Genomic DNA, 23,673 nt, shown 5'->3' with positions numbered 1-23,673 from the left:
ATATATATACATATACATATACATATATATATATAGATACACATACACATATATATATACATACATATATACACATACACATATACATATACATACACATACACATATACATACACATACACATACACATACACATACACATATATATACACATACACATACACATACACATATATATATATACATATACATATACATATATATATATACACACACACATACATATACATATATATATATATATATGCGCGCGCGCGCGCGCGCAAGGATAATATAATTATGTGCAAGAAGAATATAACTTTGTGCAGGAGAATATAATTGTATGCAGGATTAAAAATTAAATGATAATAGTTGAAGGACCTCGCATCAAAGTATGGGGAAAGATAAAATCGGGTGTTGATTATAATCTTAAAATGCTTCACATAAAAAAGCATATAATTATGCAATAGTTATAGCCTTTTCAAGGTAAATGCTCTCGTGTGCTATTTCTGTCATAAACGCTCTAGCTTATGTTGGCCACTTTTTTATCAATTGATAAAACCACCTTTTATCTTCACCTCGCAACATTTTACCCTAGCTCACTCTTAGCAAGATGTCACTTGTCGCTCTTCATAGAACTTATGATGCCATTTTTTTCTAGTTGGAGCATGAATGCTGCAACAACTCAAGATCTCACCTAAAAAAACTAGCTGAATGGTATTTTTTGAGGTTCCTTAGTTCTGCATAAGTATTAAAATTTTTTCCAGTGAATAACTAATATAGGACTAAACATACGCCCACACGGATCTTCATACTCTCTCCATTTAATTCATGACGTCTTTGTTGGACTAAGAGTCCAAATCCATACAAATTAATTACAAGTACCACGATCGGCTCGTGGTCAGCTTTCATGAATCCGTGCTGTAGTGTCCTCAAGTGCACATCCACTTCTAGCTTTACTAAATAAAAAATCTATTTTTTTTTCATAATGAACCTTATCTATTTGGATGTCAAATCTATGTTTGACCTTTTTATCCTCCCTAAAAGACTTTAAGTAACCCTAACCTTCCTTTGGATTCGATAATATTTATACCAATGCCACTATTGACCACCATCAGATCACTCTCTCCCTCTCCCACAACATCTTAACCATCCACTCACCTTCCACATCACTTGTTCTTGTGACAAAGAAAAAATTTAATCAAATTTCTCAATCTAGCTCCTCCTCTCTCCCTTAGATCAACCTCTCACCCCTAATACTAGCCCTTCTCTTTGTCCCATAATCTTAGCCTTTCACAAAAAAACAAAAAAAAAAAAAAAAAAAAAAAAAAAAAAACTATCCGTATTAAATCTCCATCATCTACATTCTCAATCCTCACTTTATACCCCTTAGCCAACAGTACATGACCATCTCAAATTCATCGGAACTTTTAAATCCATTTACATTGAATCATAGTTCTCAAGTCAATCTTTCCTCTTCATACAATCCTAACCTTCCAAGAAATAAAACCAAACAAAAACACGATCTTTAAATCTCCGCCATCTACTTCTTCTATTCTCTCTTCGTATCCCCAAGCGAACAAAATCTTGCCACCTCAAGTTCATCGTATCCCTCAAGACTCTTAAGAATTCAATCACAACCTTGGAATCAATGGTTTACCTCTATACATATACAAGTGCATCATAGAGCCCACACCATCGATTTCATATCCTTAGCCTTATGCAACAGTTTGGATCATCAGTATAGAATTTTATGCCCTATTAAAAAATAAAAAGAGCACAAGTTTGCAAGAAGCCTACGCTTAGCTTGAGGAGCCGCAGCAATCCCAAAAGCGGCAGTGCCGTCTTGACCCACTCCTTCGGTTAGATCCGACCGTAGCCACTTGACACCACCAAGCTCCTTTTTCTATCATGGAGAAGAGGGTCCAAGAAGAGGGAGCCAACCAAAAGAGGCATAGATTTTACTTTAGCTACAAAAAATCTACAAAAATTTATATTTTTAGTAATTTGGAACACTCAGAGAATTTTATATTAGCTTGGATCTTCGCTTCGAGACAATGGCCTACAGAGGCAGTTACTGAAACAATAGGAAAAGAATTTTTAATTTGATCTGATTGGGGTCTTAGCGTCATGCATGACGCATTCCAACATCCTCCAACTCTCCAGAAGGGTCTTGCATTCGCTCCACATGAGCTTCTCTCTTCCAAAAGCATGCTCCTTTCTTAAAAATATACAAGGACAGGATCTTGTGAGCTTATAATACTGCCATAAGATATCATACTTTTTTTTTTTTTTTTGATAGAATGATATGACAATTTGAACAGAATATTAACTAACTTTATTGGATAGTAGCAATAATAATAATAATTATTATTATTTAGATTGATAACAAGCTAATTTGCATTCTACCAATAAAATATCAGTAGCAGCAATGGTACCAGTAGTAATAATAATAATAATAGTAGTAGTAGTAATAATTATTTATAATCCAAATAGGTAACTCATAAGAATTTTTTTTTTTTTTTTGATAGAAATGCATATGAAAATCTAATTTTTTGATGTGCATATTTGTTTTTTGGTATAATTCTAATGCCATGAGATGAAGGATACTACTACTCACTGCTCACTTCTCCGACAGACAGCCAGCTCAGGAGAAAGGGTCGATTTCTTTCCCTCAATTCCAGGACAAAATTCATACACTCCAAACGCCCTTGAATAACTGATGATACAATACCCCCAGATCTTCGCCACCTAAGCTATCGACAGAATGAGAGCCGTACACCTACTCAAAACTTAATTTCGATTTGAAAAATAACGGCTATGATTAGAATTATGGATTACGTGGCAAAATCTAAGAGAAATCTATAAAAAATAATCCATGCGAGCTTCTATAAGATGAGAGATCCTGCTCTTCTTACCGAAGAAGAGGCGAAGAAGAAGAGAAGAGAGAGAGAGAGAGTGAGTGAGAGGGCCTCTCTCCGAATTCTGGGGTTAGGTTTCGGGTTAGGATTTCCGAGCTTTCTAGGTTTTTTTGCCGGAAATGGGTGACGGCGGCCGCGGCGTGTCTGCCCTGTGCGACCACTGCGGCGAGGCGGCGGCCGTGCTCTACTGCTGCGCTGACACGGCGAAGCTCTGCCTCCCCTGCGATGGCCTTGTCCACGCTGCCAACGCCCTCTCCCGCCGGCACGGCCGCTCCCCGCTCTGCGACAACTGCGCCGCTGCCGCTGCCGCCGCCCTCTGCGCCGTCGACGGCCTCGCCCTCTGTCCAGAATGCGACTGGAACGCCCACTCCGCCCACCCTCGGACCCCCATCGAGGCCTTCTCCGACTGCCCCTCCGCCCTCGAGCTCGCCGCCGCCTGGGGCTTCGATCTCTCCGCAGGAAAAATCCCACCTTTTACCCCTCGGGACCAGGAGCTTTCCCCTTGTAGTAGCATTTCGGCGGCTCTTGATTCGATTCCGGCCGTCGATCCGGTGCTCGGGAATCTCCATGTCCCCTGTACCAAGCGCCAGAAGAGCGGAAGGGGGTGGCAGGAACTACTGAGGCAGCTGGTGGAATTGGCTGGAAGGGAGCCGGTCGCTGCTCCGGTGCCGGGCGAGCTCAGCCCGAGAACGCCAAGCAATAACAATGGCGGCCAGTACGAGAAAGAGAACCGCGTGGTGGAGCATATAGGATTCACCTCGTTGCTTAATTTGGACTTATCAGCATGCGCTGGTCTCAAAGGAAATGATAGGCTTCTGGAGGATGAGGACTTGGTATGGGATTGTGGTCCTTCTGAACATGTTACTCAGGTTCGCTGTTCTTCGCCATTTCTATCAATTTAGTTCCTTTTTCATGAATCAAAGTTCCAATCTTAATTTTGAGTTGTGAGTTGTTCTTCTGGATTTATATGAATTTTGTTCTCTAGCATGCATTCTTGGATTTAGTAAAAACCAAGGGAGAAAGTCAAATGTTTGATTAAGATTTAGTCTAGAATATTAAATTAAGAGCAGGCAAATGGAGCATTATTTGTGATGTATACAATAGGAAATGCTGCTAGAGACTCTTAATTATTAATGAATAAGATATGCCACCTCCGATGCAACCTCTAAAAGTTAAGAATCTGCATAGATTCCTGCCCCCTCTGTGACTTGGGTTGTATCCTGGTACTTAACTAGCCAGGGATGAGATTGGGGTGATGCATGATGTATCAGCTCATTCTTTTGAATCATTACTCATGTTAATTAAGGAAAAAATTATAAGGCAAGCATGAAGACATAATTAGGTAACTCTATGGGAGCCTCTAGATTGGTTTCATTCGATAAGTACATTATAGAAAGACTTCTTCCATGAATGTTTTCTTCATTTTCTTCTGATTTGGGCACGGCTAATGATATTGACTAAAGCGGCTATTGGTTCCGATTCTCTTGATAATCGTCTCTTGGACGCACATGGTGAGCACATCCTGAGTGCATAGTTTTTTGAGCAAAATCCTGACTGCATGACTTGAGCGATTAGTCATTTATCGTTATGAATCTCTTACAATACTATGTTTGCGAGAGTTTCTCTTTATTCTAGCATTGTGTATAACAATATCCAAAGGGTAACTCCTATAAGTTATCTCAGCCATTTCATTGTCCATCATGAATTAGGCCCCGTTTGGGAGAGCTTTTGGAGGGCCAAAAAGCACTTTTAACCCTCCAAAAATACTTTTAGATAAAATAGAGGTGTTTAGTAAAATTTTCAAAAAGATGTTTTAGCTTTTCCAAAAAGCTAAAACATCTTTTTGGACCAAAATATCCATAATAAAATCGAATAATTACGCAAAATGTCCCTTTATAAGTATAAAAAATTAATTTATGCTAATAATTATAATATTTTACCTTTATTATTGTATTATACTATAAATATAATATTATATTACATTATATCATAACACATTGATTTGTTATGTTAAATAATTTAATACTATATTAAATTATTATGCTATAGTATACAATATTATATTACAATATTATAACAATATTATATTACATTACACTAATATTATACTTTATCACATATTTATGTATTAATACATATTATATTTTATTATACTCCGTTGTATAATACTATGTAATGTTTTTTATGGTTATTTTGTCATACCAAAAGTACTTTCTCAGTTTGTTTACTCATATGTTAAAGTTCCACCAACACTCTAGAAATGTAGTTACCAAACAACAAACAACTTTTTATAAAAGGTCTACTTTCAAAATTTCTACCGCCAATAGCTCCTCCAAACGGGGCCTTAATGGGTTACATAGTCATAAAATGATACATTAATAATATAGTTAATGGTTCACAAGGTCGGAGGTTCAAACCCTCCTAGCGAATTTTTTTCATCTATATAATGCTGGATTTGATTTCTTTTTTTTTCATCTATATAATACTGAATTTGATTTCTTTTTCTTTTTTCATCTCGATTTCGCTTCATTCAATTTCTTTTTCGTCCTGATTTTGCTCTACTTTTCTTTTTCATCTCAAGTTCTCTCCATTCAATTTCTTTTTTGGTTTGATTTCTTTTTCTTTTTCATCTCGATTTCGCTTCATTCAATTTCTTTTTCATCCTGATTTTGCTCTACCTTTTCTTTTTCATCTCAAGTTCTCTCCATTCAATTTCTTTTTTGGTCTTGATTTTGCTTCTTTGCTTTTCATCTGTATAATACTGAATTCAATTTCTTTATTATTATCAACTTGGCTCCGTTTTTCATCTCTATAATACTGAATTCAATTTCTTTTCTCATCTTGATTTGGCTACAATTTCACATTTCTTTTTTTCTGCCCTCTCCTTGCCTTTTGAGTTTAGTCTTGTTATAATCTGAATCCAATTCTATCTATGGCCTTGCAGATATGGGATTTTAATTTAGGAAGATCAAGAAATCATGATGAATATTCTCCGCACGAAGTTGGATATGGTACAAACAATGCTGGTTTTATGATTAATAGATATAGTGATCTTCGTAAAGACAGTTCCTTTGCAACTACAAAGGTGATGGATTATGTATATGACATGAATGACCCTTCAGCAATCGAGGATATCTTATCTACTCAGAGTTACCACGTATCATCTCATAATGTAAAGCATACATCTATTATATTTACTTATTGGAATGTGTAGTAACTTTGCGACATCTATGAAGTATTTATATGCTTGAGGATATCTATGTTCCAGTAGGTATGCATCTCGTTTATCAGTAAATGACCAGTAAAAGCATATAACATCAGTGATAATTTTAATCTGCTATTGTTTTCACCATCATTCTTGTTCCATCTTTTCATCATATTTCCCTGAAATATTTTTTTTTAGTCATGAATTTTATGAAGCATCGGTGTCACTTCTAAACTTCGAATTGAAACTTTTTCTTTTTTCTTTTTCTAAAAAAAGCTTACCTGGTTCTACCATTTTATAGTGGAGCATTCTTGCAGAATAGAGAAATTTATAAGTTAGTTGCGCCTTTTATTCATGTAATAAATAATGGATATTGTTAGTGCTTGAATTTTCTGTTTGTGCAATTGGGTAGCTGTTCATGATAGTTTCAGGTTTGACACTTGATTATCTTCAAAAGTAACAACTTCGATCTTAAAACTAAGTAAAAAAGCAGAAGAGAAGAGTCCATGACAAACTTTTTGGTATTGTTGTAGAAGCAACTGGATGAGCAGGTTTAGTTTGTTAATCACAGATATCCAGCATCAGAAGTCATATGGTCAAATATGCATAGTGGAAACTAGAAAGTTCAGAAATATAGAGATGACACACTGGGTAATAACAGAGTTATTCAAAACTTTCAAATCCAAAATGTCAAAGATCAATTCATTTGAATTTGATCACGGTTGAGGCTGCTGTAAATCATAAATGAGAACCAGACTAACTTAATGAAATCATAAAATGAAGGTGAGTGTGTCTTTGCTGTAATTATATAAGGTGTGGTCATCTGATCCCAGCTACTACACATTCTGTTGTGTTGCATTGGGGAAGTTTGGATGGCTGCAATATGTCTTTTATATGTCCCTATGTTCGTTTTCTGAAGGACACAATTTGTTGCAAACTTCTTTTCTTTTTTTGTACTCTGCGAAGTGTCACATGATTATACCGAGAAAACATTAGGGCGGAAAATACTTTTTCATGCAAGCAATTAAAGGATTGCTTTAAATTATTTGTTTTATGGATAATTTATCCGGGCAATGATTTTATAGATGCGGATGAAAAAAGAAAAACAAAAGCACACAGATCACTTTATTTAGAAGCAAAACTCAGATCACTCTTACTTGTGCTCCTCTCTCCTCTTCAGCTGAACATGGCAGCAAGGACTGGTAAATGGCAGAATAATGCGACCGATTCAGCAAAACCCTCCGGAACTAAGACCTTGACTGGTTATTTACATGATCCTGGACCTGTTGACAAAAGCAAGGAAATTTCCTTTGGAGAACAATCCTACTACATCAGCAATGGAACAGCAGAAGAAACTAAGAAAGCTGACAGTCAATTATTGGCTCACAACAGGGACAAGGCTATGTTGCGGTACAAAGAGAAGAGGACGAATCGCAGGCATGACATAATCCATTATCCCTTCCCATTTGTATAGCTATTCTATGATGGAAGTTTGTCAGTGATATTTCTTACTAATAATCAATAGTTATGTAATTTTATATGTGTCTGCACAATATACAGATATGACAGGCACATCCGGTACGAGTCCCGGAAAGCAAGGGCTGATTCAAGGAAGCGGCTGAAGGGTCGTTTTGTTAGATCAACTGAGGCTTAATGGTAGTTGAAAAGGCCTTATAATGAGGCCAGCATTGGCTGTATATATTTTTCTTACTGTCGCAGCTGGTGCTGCTATTATTGTTGTCATTTAATCTGTCTCATGAAGGTTAGAATCCAGCAATTTCACTGTTTCTTGAATAGCATCTCAAATGAGCAAATGTAGTGGGGAGGGGCCACAATCTGTTTCTGGATATTTGAGCTATGATGAGTGGTGGGTTGGTCTTTCAGGCCAAGCATATCTTTAGAGAGACAAACGGGGCTGCCCAAACAATCTGAAGGTACTTTGTGGGTTGGAAAATGGGAGTTGCCTAGAATGCTTCGGGATCTATTATTTTCTGATTTTATTGGATGTATCAATTACTAGAAATGTATGAATCAGCCGTTTCAGAAAAAAAAGAGCAAATTTAGATCTCCATCATGCTAGTTTCTGGGAAAATGTAGTTGCTTCAGTTCAGGTTTAGATTCCTATCCGTATGCATTGGCAATGACTCGACTATAGCTGGATGTGCAACTGAGAAAACTTTATCAGATTTTTGTAGCATTATATTTAGGCGAGTGTTGAGCTCATGCAGGTCAGCTGATTGATTTGGATCAGATGGCTCCTCTTTGTGTTCAGCAAACCTCCCAAGAGTTAATCTCAGTTTCTCTAATATCTTGGGAGCTTTTATCTGTTCAAGTATATTGTGTTGTCAACCATCAAATGCTTCTCTGACTGATTGCTGTTGTTCCTGATTAGAATGATTCATCAGAAGTAGGGCTGGGAATGCTCGAGCTTGGTGCAAGCGAATCCTTTAGTGTCAATACATTTAGCCTACAAACAACATTAGATCACCCAAACAGCCCATGATCTTGGCATATGGAGTTCATGTGACATGAATCTATGCAGCCAAGCTGGAAGATGTGGTTGAACAAGGGGAAAAGTTTAATTTTAAGCCTTTCCTCACTTTATTCTACTCATTTCTAGATCCTAGAGATGCAAACGTAGCCAATTTCGTGTTCTCATTTTGCGTTCATGGACGATCTTTGTTATATGAAACTTGATATATAAAGTTACTCATAGTTACTTGATGGTAAGTGCAAAGAGCAAATCCTTATCTAGCTTTGCTCGCAGAAATATTAAGCCCAAACATAGGAGGAAACTTGGGGAGAAAAAAAGAATGACAATAACCATATCTCGCAGTTGTTAATAAGTAAACAAAAGAGAAGGATGTGCTAAGAGAATGTTTAGCTTCAGAATTATCATTATCAGTCTCCATGTGGGTTATGAAATGCCATGCCTAGATCTAACCAAAGCCACATGACTTCTGTGTATAAAATATAGAATTCTGCAGCATTTGCTTCTTTGTTGTGCATCTTTGAAGTCTTGTACACCATGTCAACTGACTCCCACCAATTGAACACACAACTCCATGGATTTGGTCCACATTAAGGCTTCTTTCTAGTCTCACTACCTTGAAGCCATGCTTGGTAGCTGCACATTTCAAGTACACCCAAACTTATACCGTCACCAGCTTAGGAGGATTGAGCGTAGTGTTCTACTAAATGCTACTGTGCATGTTTGAAGGAGTTTGATGTTTGGATCATATGGTCTATGGGTCCAAGGGTACCATTCCATGGATCATATGGTCTAAACAGCTAGTTAGAGTCACCTTGTCACGTACCATTCCATGGAGCTGGTGGTTCAAACGGTCAAGCCTCTCTCTCTCTCTCTCTCTCTCTCTCTCTCTCTCTCTGAAGACACTGTGTAAATGTCTTCAGAGGCGTTAGTCTCATAAAAATCCCTTTTTTTTTTTGTTTAACAACTACTCGCTGCTGCTCCTCCGCCCGCGCCATGTGAGCGCACTCTCGGAACTCGCAAAGATCTCCATGGCTCGCGCGCGTGAGAAAGATCCTCATCCTCTTCTCCCACCTCTCCTTAACCACTTCGAAGCTTCTCCCCTTCCCTCCCCATCTCACTTCCCGTAAGCTCTCTCTCTCTCTCTCTCTCTCCCCCCCCCCTGGTTTTCTTCAGATCCCTATTTATAATTTGATTGCTTTTGATTACATTTTAGGGTTCCATTTGACCATCTGAGACTGCAAAAGTCCTAGGTTTTTTGTTTGGTCAATCAAAATCCTTTCTTTTTGACGGTTTTCCAGTGCATTCCCTGTTTTCCTTTTTTTTTTGATAAATAAAAATCCCATCTTTTTGATGGATCTAGTGCATTCGCTGTTTTCTCCTTTCTACGAACTGATTTTGTAGAATTTTTTCTTCCTTTTTTTTTCTCGTTAGTTAAATCCTCAGGGTCGACTTGATTCCCAGATTCTACTTCCCCTCCATCTCTCTCTGTTAACGAAATTTCTCTGTTTTCGCTTGCATGTTTGCCGGTGCAGGATGTATGGCAAAAGACGTTGTTTGATCGTGGAGAAGGATGGGCTGCACTTCATCCATCCCAATCTCGTGTATTGTGGGAAGGAGGAGGAGGAAGAAGCCGAGCAGCATCCATGAGGTGGCCGTGTTCGTCCCGGCCCTCCGCATCCCCTTGGCCGTGGATCTTGTTCGGCCCCTCAGAGGTTTAGTGTCTCGGGATGTTTTAGATAAGCTATCCACACTTCGGGGCCGGATTGTGTCGTTGGCTGAAGAAAGTTGTAAGAATCTTGAGCTTCATTGTGTTCTACGTATGTCTTGTGTTTCGAATTTGTTGTTATTAATCGTAATCTTTATTAGATCTTGCTGCTGTGCCTACTGTTTCCGAACTCGAGCGAGCTCTCGAAGAGTATGTGCCTGTTCTACTTGGTTTGACCAAGAAAGGTATGATCTTTCACACGCATTTGTTCTTTTTTCTACTGATTTATGGCTTTAAAATGGTATTTAGTAATTGGTACTCCCTAGAGCACCGTCTTGAGGCATCAGTGGAATTCAAATGGAAAAGCTTGGGAGATGATGATCAAGTAAGAACCCAGAAATTGACAAGAGAGCATCTTTTCTTCTTTGATTTCTTCCATTCTTTTTTCTACTTCTATGGTTTTGGGATTTCTGACGCGGAATTTTGCATTCTATCTGTAGGAAACTTGTTTTGCAAGCGCCTGGTATGAGTTGCTGTCGGTCGTTCACATGATGGCTATGCTGTCATTGTTGGAGGCAAATCTAATGCTTGTTCCTAAGGATTCTATGGATGAGTGTGGAAAGGTGGTATCAGAAGGTCTGTTCATTTTGATGGAAATTATAGCACATATGAGTTCTCAGATGCAGAGAAGTTTCTGTTTTTTGGACAGATTCTAAGATAGAGATAGCCATGGAAAGTTGTTGATTTCTCATGAGCATGCTTTGCTTGACAGATGCCAAGAAGGTTGCTGTTGATTTGTTGCTCAAGGCAGCAGGGTGCTTGGATTACTGTGTTCGTCATATACTTGTTCAGTTGCCTATGCAAATTAGGTATGGCATCAACTTTCATGGATCCAACTTATGATATTCCTCAAGTTGGTTCCTTTACTTCTGATTGTATTGTGCTTGCTTGGTATTTCTCCGGTCGAACTTAATCTCTAGCTTGAAACCTGTAATTGTAGGAAGAGTCTGCCAAGCAGCTTGCAAGAGGGAATGTTGGAGGCCATCTCTGTTCAAGCATTGGCCCAGGTAATTCTCTCCAGCTAATTGGATTTGGAGGTCAATGTCCTTCAAATTGCTGCTGTCAATAGTGTATACTTACACCATAGACCATCATTTACCAAAATTATCATTTTAAAGTAAATAATCTCGAGTGATTGTTGCTTCAGCACTTCATTTTTCCAGTAGCCAGTAAACTGCCGGCATACAAAATGAAATATTTTATTTTTCTCTTTTGATATTATGTAATAAATTGATGGCATAAAAAGAAAATTCATATTTTCGTCAAAGGTTTTTGATTTCCATTGTTTTGGGATGATATAATATGCTGATTTTGGGATTATGTGAAGCATGGACTCGGGGTCTCAACAAATGATTTGTTTTGTACAAAGACATTTAAGTCTTTTAGATCATATTCAATGGTTTGATATTTCTTTTTTGACCATGACTTCGAATTTTGTACTGGGTGTAGAATCTCTTTTTTCACCCTGTGTATTATAACCTCACCAACATATACATAAATAAGCAGGGATATTTCCACTTTGTAATTTAAGAAAGTATAATTAGAACATGAAAAAGAATTTATAGAAGCATCAAACATCCAGATAAGACGAGAATAAGACATGGTACTAGTTTCTGGAGCAAGGATTGCTACCAAGATGACCCCTTCAATAGCTTAAGCATTTGAGGTCTATTTGGTAAAATTAACATGGTATCAAAGCCAAAAGTCAAGATTTCTAATCCCCATCACACTAATTTTCTTCATACCACCTATTCCTTATCTTGAGTCGGTTTTTGATTTATTCCTAGTTGTTACTTGAGTTTTTCTCAACTTGTTATTTTGAGTTGTTTGTGACTCTTCTTATACCCTCCCATGCGTGGTCGAGACCATACGTGAGGGGGAGGGTGTCCGTGTCTTAAGGCCTGATATATATTGTTGACCCCTTCCCAAACAACTTAAGGTTTTAGGTGCTAGCGATAAGATGAAACTAGAAAGTTCACTAATTATGAAGTTCATCCTTCCATCACTCAATCAAAACCCTTTAGTCAAATAGCAGAAATCACAACCATAAGAGAGCAAATTTAGAAAAAATGAAAGAAATATGAGGTCTAATCTTTTGAAACATTGTTCAGAGCACTTCATAAATTTATTAAAGCATTCTTTTGGTAATATAGTCCTTCTAGAATATTGTAACCTTGAGCTTCCCTCAACACATTTACAATAACATGGAAACAAAAAAGCTTCTGGCATAGTAGCACTTCTAGAAAAGTCACTTTGCACTACCGTAAACACATTTACCATAAAGCGCAAACAAAACCATGGATCTTGAGTGACTGATCTCTGAGATACAGAATGTGATTAAATCCAAAAAAAAAAATTATTTTTAACTTTTAATCGCAGTAAAATTCTTCATTATAAAGCAAGCAATACTAGACATGTCTAAACCTAAAGGTACCTAGTAAATTGAAAAGAATATAAAAATGCTTCAACAAATTAAAGCATCATTTCAGGAATTTCCTTCATTAGATGGAGTGGCCATGATAAGTAAATTGTTGCCATGCCTTTGCTGTGTTTGTTTGTTGGTGTTTGGAGATGTGGGAATAGTCCCACATTGTAAAGACAAGGGATGTTAGATGGTCTTAGATCCACATGGGCTCATCCACCTATTTGATTAGGCTTTCAGGTTAAATTTTTATCATGGTATCAGAGCCAGCCATCTCTTAGGCATCTCTATTTTGCTCCACTCTCCTGTTTCCACACCCCCCTTGATGGCCTGAAATACACATGGACCCATCCTCCTATCAGCTCAAGCTTTTGGGTTGGATTCTTATTAGTTGGGTTGTCGTACTAGGCCATCATCGAGAACCCCATATTCTTAGGATGTTATTAGGGGATTCTTATTCTGTTGATTCTGCAGTAGGTGGATTCAGTAGGGTCATTTCTATTGGGCGACGGTGCTTCAAAATGAAATTGAGCAGTCATATTTTGGCCACTCATTTTGATCTCCATTTTGTTTTAGGAGGTGCACATATTCTATCTATTCATTGTGGCCTTCACAATTTGGAGTTTTGAATGAACCCAATGAGTTCTGAGCTTTGTATTGTCCTATTATCTAGTATCTCTGGCTCTTAATTGATTTTAATTCCATGTTTATGTGCTTGAAATGATCAACTAAACTCTTCCAACCTCACTCATTTATCCCAAAGTTTACCAACAAGACAAGTGAGACAGAAATGAAGAAATATGCCAATAAGCTGAAAAGAGAACAGGAACATTTAATCTTAAATAATTGCGACATTATTTATATTAGTATTATTAATTACTATTTTACATTCTGTCAGAATACCTTATGTTTCCCTTAACGATTACTTTTTACTCTTTTACAATTTCTACATAGAATGCATCTAATGCAAATTGTTCTCTGATGTTATGAAATCCAGAGTGTAGAGATGCAGCTTGGCTTGGCTCTCGAGTGTGAAAAGGCCACATTGTCTGTAAAGAGGAGGTTGGCATGCGAGGCAGTCAGCTATTTCTCCCAGGTTAGTGACACATTTTCGAAAAGAAAATATATGATGCTCTTCTTGGTGCATCGATAGTCTGCTAACTGGAACCCCAAATTTGCAGAAGTAGAGAAATTTGAATTTTGGAAATTGATACGAGCCCTTTTATTGGCTTGGTCCCCATGTAATAATTGTGTAGCCTTTTTTGGATTTATATGACTCTATGAGATAGAAAAAAAAAACAATTGAAGACTAAGGTATCATGCAGAACAAATAATGATTTTTGGAACATATTGAGTGCTAACTGGAGGGTAGAGACAGGACCTCTGCCCATTAAGACCAAGTAGCATGGAACAACCTTCACACCAACAAAATAAGGAACATCCAAGAGGAAAATAGAAATCAATGTCTCCAAACCGAATAAAGTGCGCACCATCTAGGGATATTTGTAGGCAGACGTCAAATGAAAAGATTTGTTTCATTTTTGATCTCTGCTCTGATAGTAATGTTCATTTCTCATTTCCCTATGTTAAAATTTCCATTGAAAAATAGAAGCTTGATGGACGATCACTGAACCTTCTGTAAAAAGTTTCACAACTCTCTGTTCTTGTTCATTTACTTCATTATTTTTGTTCAGGTTCACTACTGCATGGCAGGATGTGACACCAGTGATGCATATGGAAAGAAGCTTCTCTTGTTCATCAAATGGAAGTACCTAGAGGCTAAGGTGCTAAAGTTTGTAACTTATGCCCAAACCAGCCCTCATGTTAGTTGTTAAACAATCTTGAATATCTTACTCATGCATTATTTTGTCAGGCAGCAGCATATTACTATCACGGTCTTGTCCTTGACAAGGGTAATGGATCTAGCAATCATCTTAATGCAGTTTGCTGCCTTTTTGTTGCCGAGGAGCTGCTCACAGATAGCAAGAGAGCCTGCTTAAGCTTTTGCTTGGCAGCCCCGGTCACCAGGTTCGTTCGGTATCACAGGGTACTTTTATCTTGGAAATGTTTAAAGTCGCATGACGTAGAACCTGAACCTCATTTTTTTTTCCTTCCCGTCCGCAGGGTCCCTCCTGCATGGGGTGTCATGAAGCATTTACGTAAGAAAATACCTGAAGTAGCCTCAAAGAAGTCTCAGATGTATGGTTATCCTATTGAGCAAGACAAGAATGGGTATCAAACCTCTAATGAATCTTAAGTCTCCATTAACCATTACTTGTTTTTGCTTTAGTTAAGGTGACAGGTTCTTTATTGCTTGGGTCAAACAAATGGCAGATGCATCATAATTTTCCTCAGACATAAGTTCATTCTCGTTCCTTTCTAAAGTCAACTTGGATTTCCTCCTGGCTATTTGCTTGTGTAATATTCAAGTTTTTTGTTTTGGTGAAAATATGAAAAGACTTAGTGTTGAGACCCAAAAAAATACGGACCGCCTTGTTTAGCTTATGCTTCATACTTGATATTTAGATGTCCTTAGCTTAGACAGCTTATCATAATTTTCACTCTAATTAACAGTTGCAGCCCAGAAAATTTTTATTCATGTTGTTGAACGTGCCATGTTGGGATGCTCCTGGATTTCTGGTCTGTGTACTGTACTTGCCAATCCCAATATTACATTATAATTTTACATACGATAGGTTTTTATTTTTCTCCTCAATGACCTTGCTTCTTTTGGCCACCCAGTAATTCTGGGCAGGACAAATATACACTGAGGCTGGGCTGAGAAACTGTATTTGTGACTCCCAATATTGCATTATAATTCTTCATATGATAGGTTTTTATTTTTCTCCTTAATGACCTTGCTTCTATTGGCCACCCAGTAATTCTGGGCAGCATATATACACCCTGAGGCTGAGTTGAGGAACGAAATAAATTCTGATTTCTGCTTGGTTTCTCTGTTTTCATCTTCTTTTGACATATTATTTTGTTGATGCAGAGCATTCCAGTCCTTGCCTGACCTCCCAGAGTTTCCCCTCTCACTGAAACCTGATGATTATGAGTTACCAAATATAGATCCCTCATGGGAAAGCAAGGATTGCCAGCCTCAGATTCAGAGCCTCAAGGCACATCTCAAAGATGAGGAGGATGATGAGATGGGAACCGAATGAAGCTATGTTAAATCACCTGGAAGCTTGACCTATTTTAGTATCGACGGACTCTGTTTCATGTTTGTGTGTTGTGTTTGTTGCAGACAATGCATCTTTCAAATACTAGCATGATTGTAAGCAAAAGAGATGAATTAATGCCTTGATAACAAAAGTAACATGTCTTACTGTCTACAGTTCCTGGTCTGATGACAGAAACTAAGCATTTCCAATCAAAGCGAGGTGACATGGACAAATAATAGCTATCTTGAATCATAAGTGGTTCAAGGAGTATCAGATCATCTATGTGAATGGTAAACTACAATGTATGAAAAAGAATTACTGAAAATAGTTGTGACTGCTTTATTCCCTTAGAATACTCATCATTCTTTTTCTTTTCTTTTTTTTTCATTTTCTTTTTTCTTTTTGGTTTAAACTCATCTGTCTTCATGGTTTGAAACGTTAATGTGATCTTATGGCTGCATATTATTTCACTACTTTTAGTACATTTCTTCTTTTTCTGGCTTCCTTCTGGTTGGTTGTCATATCCAGCTTCTAGACCATCTGATCTTATTGTTATAACATTAATTCCTTGATCCATCATCTTACTGGTGACCTGAATGAACCTGGCAGTGCTTGTGATATTCTAACTTTTCTTTTTCAGATTGTGTTCTTATATCCATTCATCGTGTATTAATATTATCCTCATCTAAGCAATGTCATGCAGTTTATAAGCAAACTTCTCTCTCTCTCTCTCTCTCTCTCTCTCACACACACACACACACACACACAAGTGCATGCATGTGCGCACGCATTCACACACACTCACCTATGTTGAAGAACTCATCAAAATCCTCCTGTTTATGTCAATTAACTTTGCAGCCCAAGAGGAGATATTCTGCATATGCAGAGAGCACATGTTAAGGATCCTATCAATGTTGAAACGAGGGGAAAAAAAAAGCGCGCAGAGAGAGAGAGAGAGGATCTTATTAATATGCTAGAAAGCTGGGATCTAACAGTGGTCAATCCATGCACTTGGCTTTACTTCACCTGCAATAATAACAGCTCTGTCCTGAGACTGCATGTATTCCGTTCGGCCTTCAGATAATCTAAAATGCTAGTTTAAAGGCAACTTGTATCCTTAGTTCGTAGTCTAACCTATACTGGAAACTTTAGATTGACTGAAATATCATGCCATTGTTCTAGGTGACTGAACAAAAATATCATACATCTTTTTTAGTATTACAGTATATATTGCTTGGATACCACAGTAATGAAAGGTTTAGCTTTGATTCATTGACCAACATGTAAAATGCAGAAGTTTTCTAAGTACAGCTACTAATGGTCCTTGTAAACTGTTAAGCAAGCCAAGCCTGAAGTAGTTACTCTTTTCTCTTTTTTGACAATAAGGTTCTGACCAATAACTTGACCAGCACAATTAAATCATTTAACCCGAGAAGTGCAGCAAACAAGAAAACATTAAAAGAAAAAACAATCCACCTAAAATCTAGAGGTGATTGCTTAGTGCAACTTTAAAAGGTTTAGATTGACCAAGTGCGATGATGTAGGTTCAAGTCATGGGGCAGCCAATTTGCCTGGACCATAACTGGGTAATATTCTTCTAGCAGACCTAAAATCCAAACAGAACAATATATTTATCCGTTGCCCAACTAAATTTTTTGTGCTTGCATTGGCTTTGCAGCCCCAATATTCCAAGACAATAAGGCTTCCAGCTAACTCGGTGATCGTACCGCACATCAGTAGCATAGAAATAAATTGTATGTGTAGTTTGGTTGAAAACAAATTATGTGAAGCATATGAAATTAGACCTTTAAGCTTATAAACAATGTCTTGTATTTATGCAATGTAACTCGCAAAAGGAAATAACATTACTTTGCTCCTTCATGGACAGTGATGAGTTTCTCGAAGTGTCATGAAGCACTCTTGGAGTTGTGAATGACAATTAGGATTGGGCCCTGAAAATGCTCCATGCATCCAATAAGCACGAAACTCTCTATATGGCAATGACGATGTAAAATGGTGCATTTGTCCATTAAAATGGCCTAGCAGCAGCCTCCATCATCTTCTTCACTCTAGCCAGTTTCTCGATCTCTTTCAGAACCTGAAGCATGTCATTCAGACAAAGAACAAAGTCCAATCAATTGAATTTGCACTCAAGTATTACATATTCTCCTTTCAAGGTTTTTCTACAAAACTCCTATTCTTTACCTCCACTGCCATGTCCTCTGGAGTAACAGAGTTCAAGTCTTCATATCCTAGTTGGGAGGCTACTCCTGCAACAGTTGAAAAAGGCTGTTAGTCCTATTTCCTCAGAGTATGAAGGCTAATATTGTCACATAAACAAGAGCTGGTTCCCATATTTGTTTACTTTGGAGTGAGACGATTCCATCTGCCGTTCCATATCCTCCTTTCATTTCGTTATAACGCTTGGAAAGCTCGTCCAGTACCTGTGCATGGACCTGCGCCACAAACAAACAGGCCAGATAGGATACAGACGCACTGAACCAAGCATATGTGCAAGATGCTTAATATCCGGTGCTCATGAGCTGGTACAGACAGAGGGATATCGTATGTTTGTTAATATGCTTTCAAGTTATGAGAATAATCAGAAGGCTTGTGAATGAAGGTATAGACAAGATATAAAACGATAAATGAAGCAATTTATTTTTATTTGAAAGTTCAAAAGCATGAATCAGATCTAAATAAACATCAAAACAAACAGAAGCAAAAATCTAATTCCATTAGGGCAGTCCTGGCAATATATAAAGCGCTTAAGAATATCAACAAACAAGACAAAAATAAAGATTCTCTATAACAACTTCATTTTTGAATGGTAGTCCAGCTGCTCTCCTAAAAACGAAGATAATAATACTGGGACATCTTTGTTAAAGATTTCATCTCGTACTACCTCACAGGAAAATATGGCTCATAATCTGAAATTGTTACCAGTGAAGATCCTGAAACTATTTGTTTTCCACCATGTTTTGGTTATTCCTGAGCATGCTTAACTGATTTTCCAAGAAGATTCTGAAACTATTTGTTTTCCACCATGTTTTGGTTATTCCTGAGCATGCTAACTGATTTTTCAACCCTCCCTAGATTGTCTTTGAGCATTTCCAATCAAATTTGTCTACGTAATATTTATAAACTAAATGTTCACAAATCAGAATAACCTCTCACAAGGAGGGAAAATGGTGGGGACACAGACCACCGTGTATTTTGGAATGAAAACATTGTGTTAACATCTGGTGGATTCCAGATCTTCCCTCCCCTTCCCTTTCTATTCATATTTTCTTCCTTAAATCCCGTCCCGCATCAGAAAAGTAGATCACGAAAGAAGAAGAAGAAAAGGAGGAGGAAGAGGAGAAGAAAATTTCTACAAGATAACCCTCAGAATAAATCTGTATATTAACTGAATTCTATATAAACTTCAGCAACTATTTGATGTCACCATCTTTGATTAATTAATGAGGAAGACTATCACATCATGTGAGCCCCCAGCATGTGAAATGTCTCCCTTCACGGCTCAAGCTATCGCTGACTTCTATTTAAACTCGACCAATTGTTTGATAGCATCATCTTTAATTAATTAATACAGAGGAAATCATCACATCTTATTAGCCACCAGCATGTGAAATGTCTTCCTTCATGACTCAAGTTATTGCATGTCCTTCCTAGTTTCTTCAAATACTAATGTGGTTCAGTTTTGGCCTTTGGGAGTAAGTCCTGTTGACTCAGTTTGTTCATAGAAGCATGCATTAAATTGGCACGAGGGAACTCAATGATGAAAGATTTAACACAGCATGCATAATAGGTAACAACATGACAAAAAGCATCTGTCTCTGTAGAACATTAGGGCACAGACTTAATGAAAATAACAATTCAGTTCTAGAAATGAAAATTTTAGCTTAACAACATTGCATTAACATTTCTTATGCTTGTAAGAAATCCTCTTTCCAATTCAGAGTAGACTAAGCTTTCTGATACTAACCGACCAAGCCTAAGAAAAATGAAAGGACCCTATAAAAGCCAATACGCAAAGACAGCCAGCTGTGGAGCGCGCATAATGTCAGGAGCACCAGAAATGTGACATTCCATTCCAAAAAGGGCATTTCCGAACAAAATATCCTCACATTTCTTGTCCTTGTTTTTTTGCATCCTCAAGAGCAGTTGTAAAACAAACATAGCTAGCTATACCATTGCTTTCAAAAAAGGTAATACAAACAAAAAGGTAGTTATTGCATAAAATTTGGATATCAGGATAGTGGGCTGACCTCTGAAAAGAAATTTGAATCTGATGTGGGTTGTTTGTCGGCTGATGGTGCATCAGTCTTCAGTATCTCATTTGCTAACAAATCTAAGGGAACCTCTATCCAAATCGAAATCCCATGCCTCAAATAAGCCCTTAAAAGTCAACAAGACATATAGTTAGCCAGAAATATTAGCATGCTGGTACAAAGAAGAGTGGATGAATAACTGGTAAGACTGTTGCAGCAAAAGAAGAATTAATCTTACAAATTAGTTGAGCTCTGGACAGCACCATCCCCTGCACAAACCACCAAACGACCCATAGATGACAACTGCTTAAGCACTTCAGTCTGGCAACAAATGTAATCAAGTTGCGATATTCTTAACTAGGAAAATCTTAACTTGCCACATGTAATATCATCATATGATCAAGGTCAACACTCTTCAAAACACACCTCAGATTCGCGAAATCCCTTCACATCTTTTTCTCGAAAGGATTTAGCTGCAGACTCACCACCAGCAGCTTGCTCGATCAAATTATCACTATTTAGAAAATTAAGAAAAAAAAAAAAGAATCAAACACTCAACTCAAGGTCAGAGCCAAACTCTACTGTCACATGGAAGAAGATACAAAACCTGTCAAAGTAGCAATATCTCAATGCATCAGCTAGAAGCTTCCCCAGACTAGTTTTCATGGCACAATTGATTCCTAACAATCACAGACATCAATACTATCAGTTTCAAGAAGAATCCGTCTCTTCTCTGATATGCTTAATATATCAGTGTGCACTCATACTAGATTTTATAAAGAAAAAAAATAGTGCACATATTGTGACAGTGGAACTTACCCACAAGAAATATGGATGTTCCTTTTAACTCATCAGAGATCTCCCAGGCTTTCTTCTGCATCCAAGATTGCATGCATATTAAGGAAGCACCATAGTAATCAGCTTAAAGTACAAAGGACAACCATTTCCATCAGAGTTAAACAATAAAAATGTTTCACCTTTACCACAAGAGATGGTTCAAGTTCAGCAATGGACATTTTAGAACCTAAGAAGAAAAAGAAACAAGCATGAAACTGGTGAGCATGGAGTCCATGTTCGAAAACAATTCCTTCCAACATCAGTGCTGACAAAAGAATAAGAGCTTATAAAATAGAGCTCCTTATAAGCAACAAGAAAAATATTCCTCCAAGCCAACAAGGAACAAAGAATTGGATTTTTAAAAAAAAATTGGTGCACAGAAAAATGCCATGTCTAGCATCATCAAGCAATAGACACAGAGTACATTTAATTGATTAGCAATTACAGAAAATAGCTGCATGACCCAGTGGCCTGGAGTTTGTCTATTCTGTTACAAGAAAATCCTTGAGTTCCATGCAAAAAATTTCAAGATGTGTTTTCACCTCCTTTGAGACATACACCTATCTGATGTGAAGCTCACCAAGCCCTAGATCGCTCTACAGTTGATCAACAAAGCCCCCTCTGCGGGAATATTTGCTATACATTCTTTCAAGGCTAGGTAAATATCCCCTTCTTGAAATACCATTAAACTTCAGATCCTTTCTTGATAAAGGAAAAAAGCAAGGAAATTAATGCAATTAGATCAATTCTATTGCAGAAATTATCAAATCAAGTCCATTGCTAAGAATGCAGAACAATAGATCTTTTGCATATAACACAGGTGTGAAAAGTCAAATTTACACAGGTAAAGTCGGGCAAAACAGAAAAACTTTTGACTGCAGAAACTGATCCTAGCATCTAGTGTTGTCAGGTGATATATAGAGATAGCATATGATTAACACTCGAAGGACCCTGGCATTATATCAAACGCTCTGGAGCTTTTCCTGACATAATCTTATTATACGTTTTCCAATACTAAGCATTCTCATATGAAGATTAGTTTCTTTCGTTTTTTTCATAATCTAATTGTACTTTTTGAGAAAATTTTCTCCCTCTTTCTCATCTTATGTCTCGAACTTAGACATTGGTCACTCCCCTAAGCTCTACTGTATCGACTCAGATGGTTGCTTACCGAAGAAACATCCAGAGCTCCACCAATTTAACTCCTTCCTTGGAAACAAAGCAGAAAAATAGATGCAATTACACTAACTCTCTCCAAGATTTCATCTTTCTTCTTTTATTTCCCTATCAACTATCAAATGTGGCACCACAGATAAAATTCCGCTTAATCTTCATATAGATGGCATAAAGCCCTCTACTTGATAAGCCTCAAGGTGCGGTGGCTTGGATACGGCTATAAATCGCATCAAGCTCTCAACTTTAAAGGCCTCGACGGTGCAACACACTCAAATTGAGCTTCCGGACAAGAAAGGCCAATATCAGAGCTTTTCCCATCCTTCTGGCGAGAGAGCACTATAAAGGAGAGGGGAAAGAGAGAAAGGGAGGAAGAACTGACCGGATAACCCATGGGCGCGAAAGCTTCTCCTGCTCTGGGGTCTTCGAACGAGAACCAACTTGCGGGGAGATCGGGTTGTACTCTGCGACAAGGGAAAACAGGAAGATTTCACAGAGGAATTCGAACAGGATGGGAGACAAGGAGGGAAGAGAAGGGCGCCGGACACGCTCATGGCTCTTGGCCCCATCTCTCCCCCTCTCTCCTCTCTCTCTCTCTCTCTCCGTCCGTCCTCTGCCTCCGTCCTCTCTCCTCCCTCTCCCTCTTTCTGTGCGTGGAGTGGTCGAGAGGCGGTTGAACACAATTTTATGAGAACAGTGAGCGGTTCCAGGCCTCACCCTATCCAATGCCCACATCCCCCATCTGGATCCAAACACCGAACTCAGGGCAGACCGAGCCCCTACCCAAAGAAGTAGGAAACTAATTAGGGTTCGCAGGGGCCATTGGAAACAAGCCCCCACTTCTTGCTTAGAAGGTGAGAGAGAGTACTGTTGCTGGAAACTGGACCTGAGGACAACCACTGGCTGAGAAGGAGCTCCGATAGGTGGTGCATCGGCGGGTCGCGTCCTCCGGAGGACCTGCAAGAAGCCGGCCGAGGTTTTCGGCGTCGGCCTTCCGATGCTTAAGTCAGAAGGAATTTTTATGGAGAAAGAGAGAGATTGTATGTAGAAGTCAAAAGTCAGAAGTCATTTTCTCTGAGAAGAGGGAGTCTCCCTTTTATAGGAGGGGTGCCAGGGTTACCTGTGATGTGACTGTGCGAATTAATGAGTTACCGTCATGATTGGGCGTGATCGTGTGAATTAATGAGTTGCCGTAGATGACTGAACGTGATTGAGTGAGTCAATGAGTTGCCGTGGATGGCTTGAGATTTCGGGCTGGCTGGAGGTCCGTGGAGATCGTGCGCATTTAATTGTTGACAGTCGCTCAGGCGGAGATCGCGGGATTGGATCCCGGATGAGGAGGAGAGGGGCTTGATTTCCGATGGAGTAGAGTAGTCTGCTTCGTCCTTTGACCGAGTCTTCTTCGGACTTGAGGTCGATCGGGTTCGACTTGGCCG

At 38.3% G+C, this 23,673-nt stretch overlaps 3 protein-coding genes across 5 annotated transcripts; 2 read left to right on the top strand and 1 right to left on the bottom strand.

Moving 5' to 3' along the window:
• Nucleotides 1-2,876: 2,876 nt before the first annotated feature.
• On the top strand, nucleotides 2,877-8,176 carry LOC103708085 (zinc finger protein CONSTANS-LIKE 14-like). Of its 2 annotated transcripts, XM_008792855.3 has the most exons (4): nucleotides 2,886-3,769; nucleotides 5,845-6,072; nucleotides 7,286-7,542; nucleotides 7,666-8,176. In XM_008792855.3, the coding sequence occupies exons 1-4, from the start codon at nucleotides 3,020-3,022 to the stop codon at nucleotides 7,757-7,759; spliced, it is 1,329 nt and encodes a 442-aa protein (XP_008791077.3). In that variant the 5' UTR covers nucleotides 2,886-3,019; the 3' UTR covers nucleotides 7,760-8,176. The 2 variants fall into 2 exon arrangements, with proteins under 2 accessions (XP_038989347.1, XP_008791077.3); XM_039133419.1 differs by lacking the exon at nucleotides 5,845-6,072 and having other exon boundaries at nucleotides 2,877-3,769.
• A 1,373-nt stretch (nucleotides 8,177-9,549) lies between these two features.
• LOC103708086 lies at nucleotides 9,550-16,280 on the top strand. Of its 2 annotated transcripts, XM_039133418.1 has the most exons (12): nucleotides 9,554-9,722; nucleotides 10,132-10,386; nucleotides 10,466-10,549; nucleotides 10,631-10,689; nucleotides 10,805-10,940; nucleotides 11,077-11,173; nucleotides 11,305-11,371; nucleotides 13,784-13,882; nucleotides 14,481-14,570; nucleotides 14,660-14,814; nucleotides 14,911-15,018; nucleotides 15,782-16,280. In XM_039133418.1, the coding sequence occupies exons 2-12, from the start codon at nucleotides 10,170-10,172 to the stop codon at nucleotides 15,951-15,953; spliced, it is 1,284 nt and encodes a 427-aa protein (XP_038989346.1). In that variant the 5' UTR covers nucleotides 9,554-9,722; nucleotides 10,132-10,169; the 3' UTR covers nucleotides 15,954-16,280. The 2 variants fall into 2 exon arrangements, with proteins under 2 accessions (XP_038989345.1, XP_038989346.1); XM_039133417.1 differs by having other exon boundaries at nucleotides 9,550-9,722; nucleotides 10,466-10,689.
• Nucleotides 16,281-17,674: 1,394 nt separating this feature from the next.
• LOC103708087 (probable inactive shikimate kinase like 1, chloroplastic) lies at nucleotides 17,675-22,907 on the bottom strand. Its single transcript, XM_008792860.3, has 10 exons — nucleotides 22,620-22,907; nucleotides 21,205-21,251; nucleotides 21,047-21,101; nucleotides 20,835-20,907; nucleotides 20,654-20,741; nucleotides 20,466-20,548; nucleotides 20,225-20,354; nucleotides 18,319-18,409; nucleotides 18,159-18,223; nucleotides 17,675-18,051 (listed from the first exon to the last, which is right to left on the bottom strand). Exons 1-10 carry the CDS (start codon nucleotides 22,804-22,806, stop codon nucleotides 17,983-17,985), a joined length of 888 nt encoding a protein of 295 aa, XP_008791082.1. The 5' UTR covers nucleotides 22,807-22,907; the 3' UTR covers nucleotides 17,675-17,982.
• Between the last annotated feature and the right edge of the window lie 766 nt (nucleotides 22,908-23,673).

This window comes from Phoenix dactylifera, chromosome 14, assembly GCF_009389715.1.
Source record: "Phoenix dactylifera cultivar Barhee BC4 chromosome 14, palm_55x_up_171113_PBpolish2nd_filt_p, whole genome shotgun sequence".
NCBI classification, from domain to species: domain Eukaryota; kingdom Viridiplantae; phylum Streptophyta; class Magnoliopsida; order Arecales; family Arecaceae; genus Phoenix; species Phoenix dactylifera.
Note: the sequence above shows the minus strand (reverse complement) of the source record. Positions and strands in the feature narration are given on the sequence as shown.

Excerpts from the sequence above, each read along its gene's own strand:
- LOC103708086 (XM_039133417.1), top strand. The coding sequence starts at position 10,170 with ATGGGCTGCACTTCATCCATCCCAATCTCGTGTATTGTGGGAAGGAGG. Across the intron at positions 10,941-11,076 it reads TGGAAAGGTGGTATCAGAAG|ATGCCAAGAAGGTTGCTGTT; the intron begins GTCTGTTCATTT and ends TTTGCTTGACAG. Across the intron at positions 14,815-14,910 it reads TTGGCAGCCCCGGTCACCAG|GGTCCCTCCTGCATGGGGTG; the intron begins GTTCGTTCGGTA and ends TCCCGTCCGCAG.
- LOC103708085 (XM_008792855.3), top strand. The coding sequence starts at position 3,020 with ATGGGTGACGGCGGCCGCGGCGTGTCTGCCCTGTGCGACCACTGCGGC. Across the intron at positions 6,073-7,285 it reads ACCACGTATCATCTCATAAT|CTGAACATGGCAGCAAGGAC; the intron begins GTAAAGCATACA and ends TCTCCTCTTCAG. Across the intron at positions 7,543-7,665 it reads GAGAAGAGGACGAATCGCAG|ATATGACAGGCACATCCGGT; the intron begins GCATGACATAAT and ends CACAATATACAG.
- LOC103708087 (XM_008792860.3), bottom strand. The coding sequence starts at position 22,806 with ATGGGGCCAAGAGCCATGAGCGTGTCCGGCGCCCTTCTCTTCCCTCCT. Across the intron at positions 21,252-22,619 it reads TCGCGCCCATGGGTTATCCG|GTTCTAAAATGTCCATTGCT; the intron begins GTCAGTTCTTCC and ends TTTTCTTCTTAG. Across the intron at positions 18,224-18,318 it reads TGGAATCGTCTCACTCCAAA|GAGTAGCCTCCCAACTAGGA; the intron begins GTAAACAAATAT and ends CAACTGTTGCAG.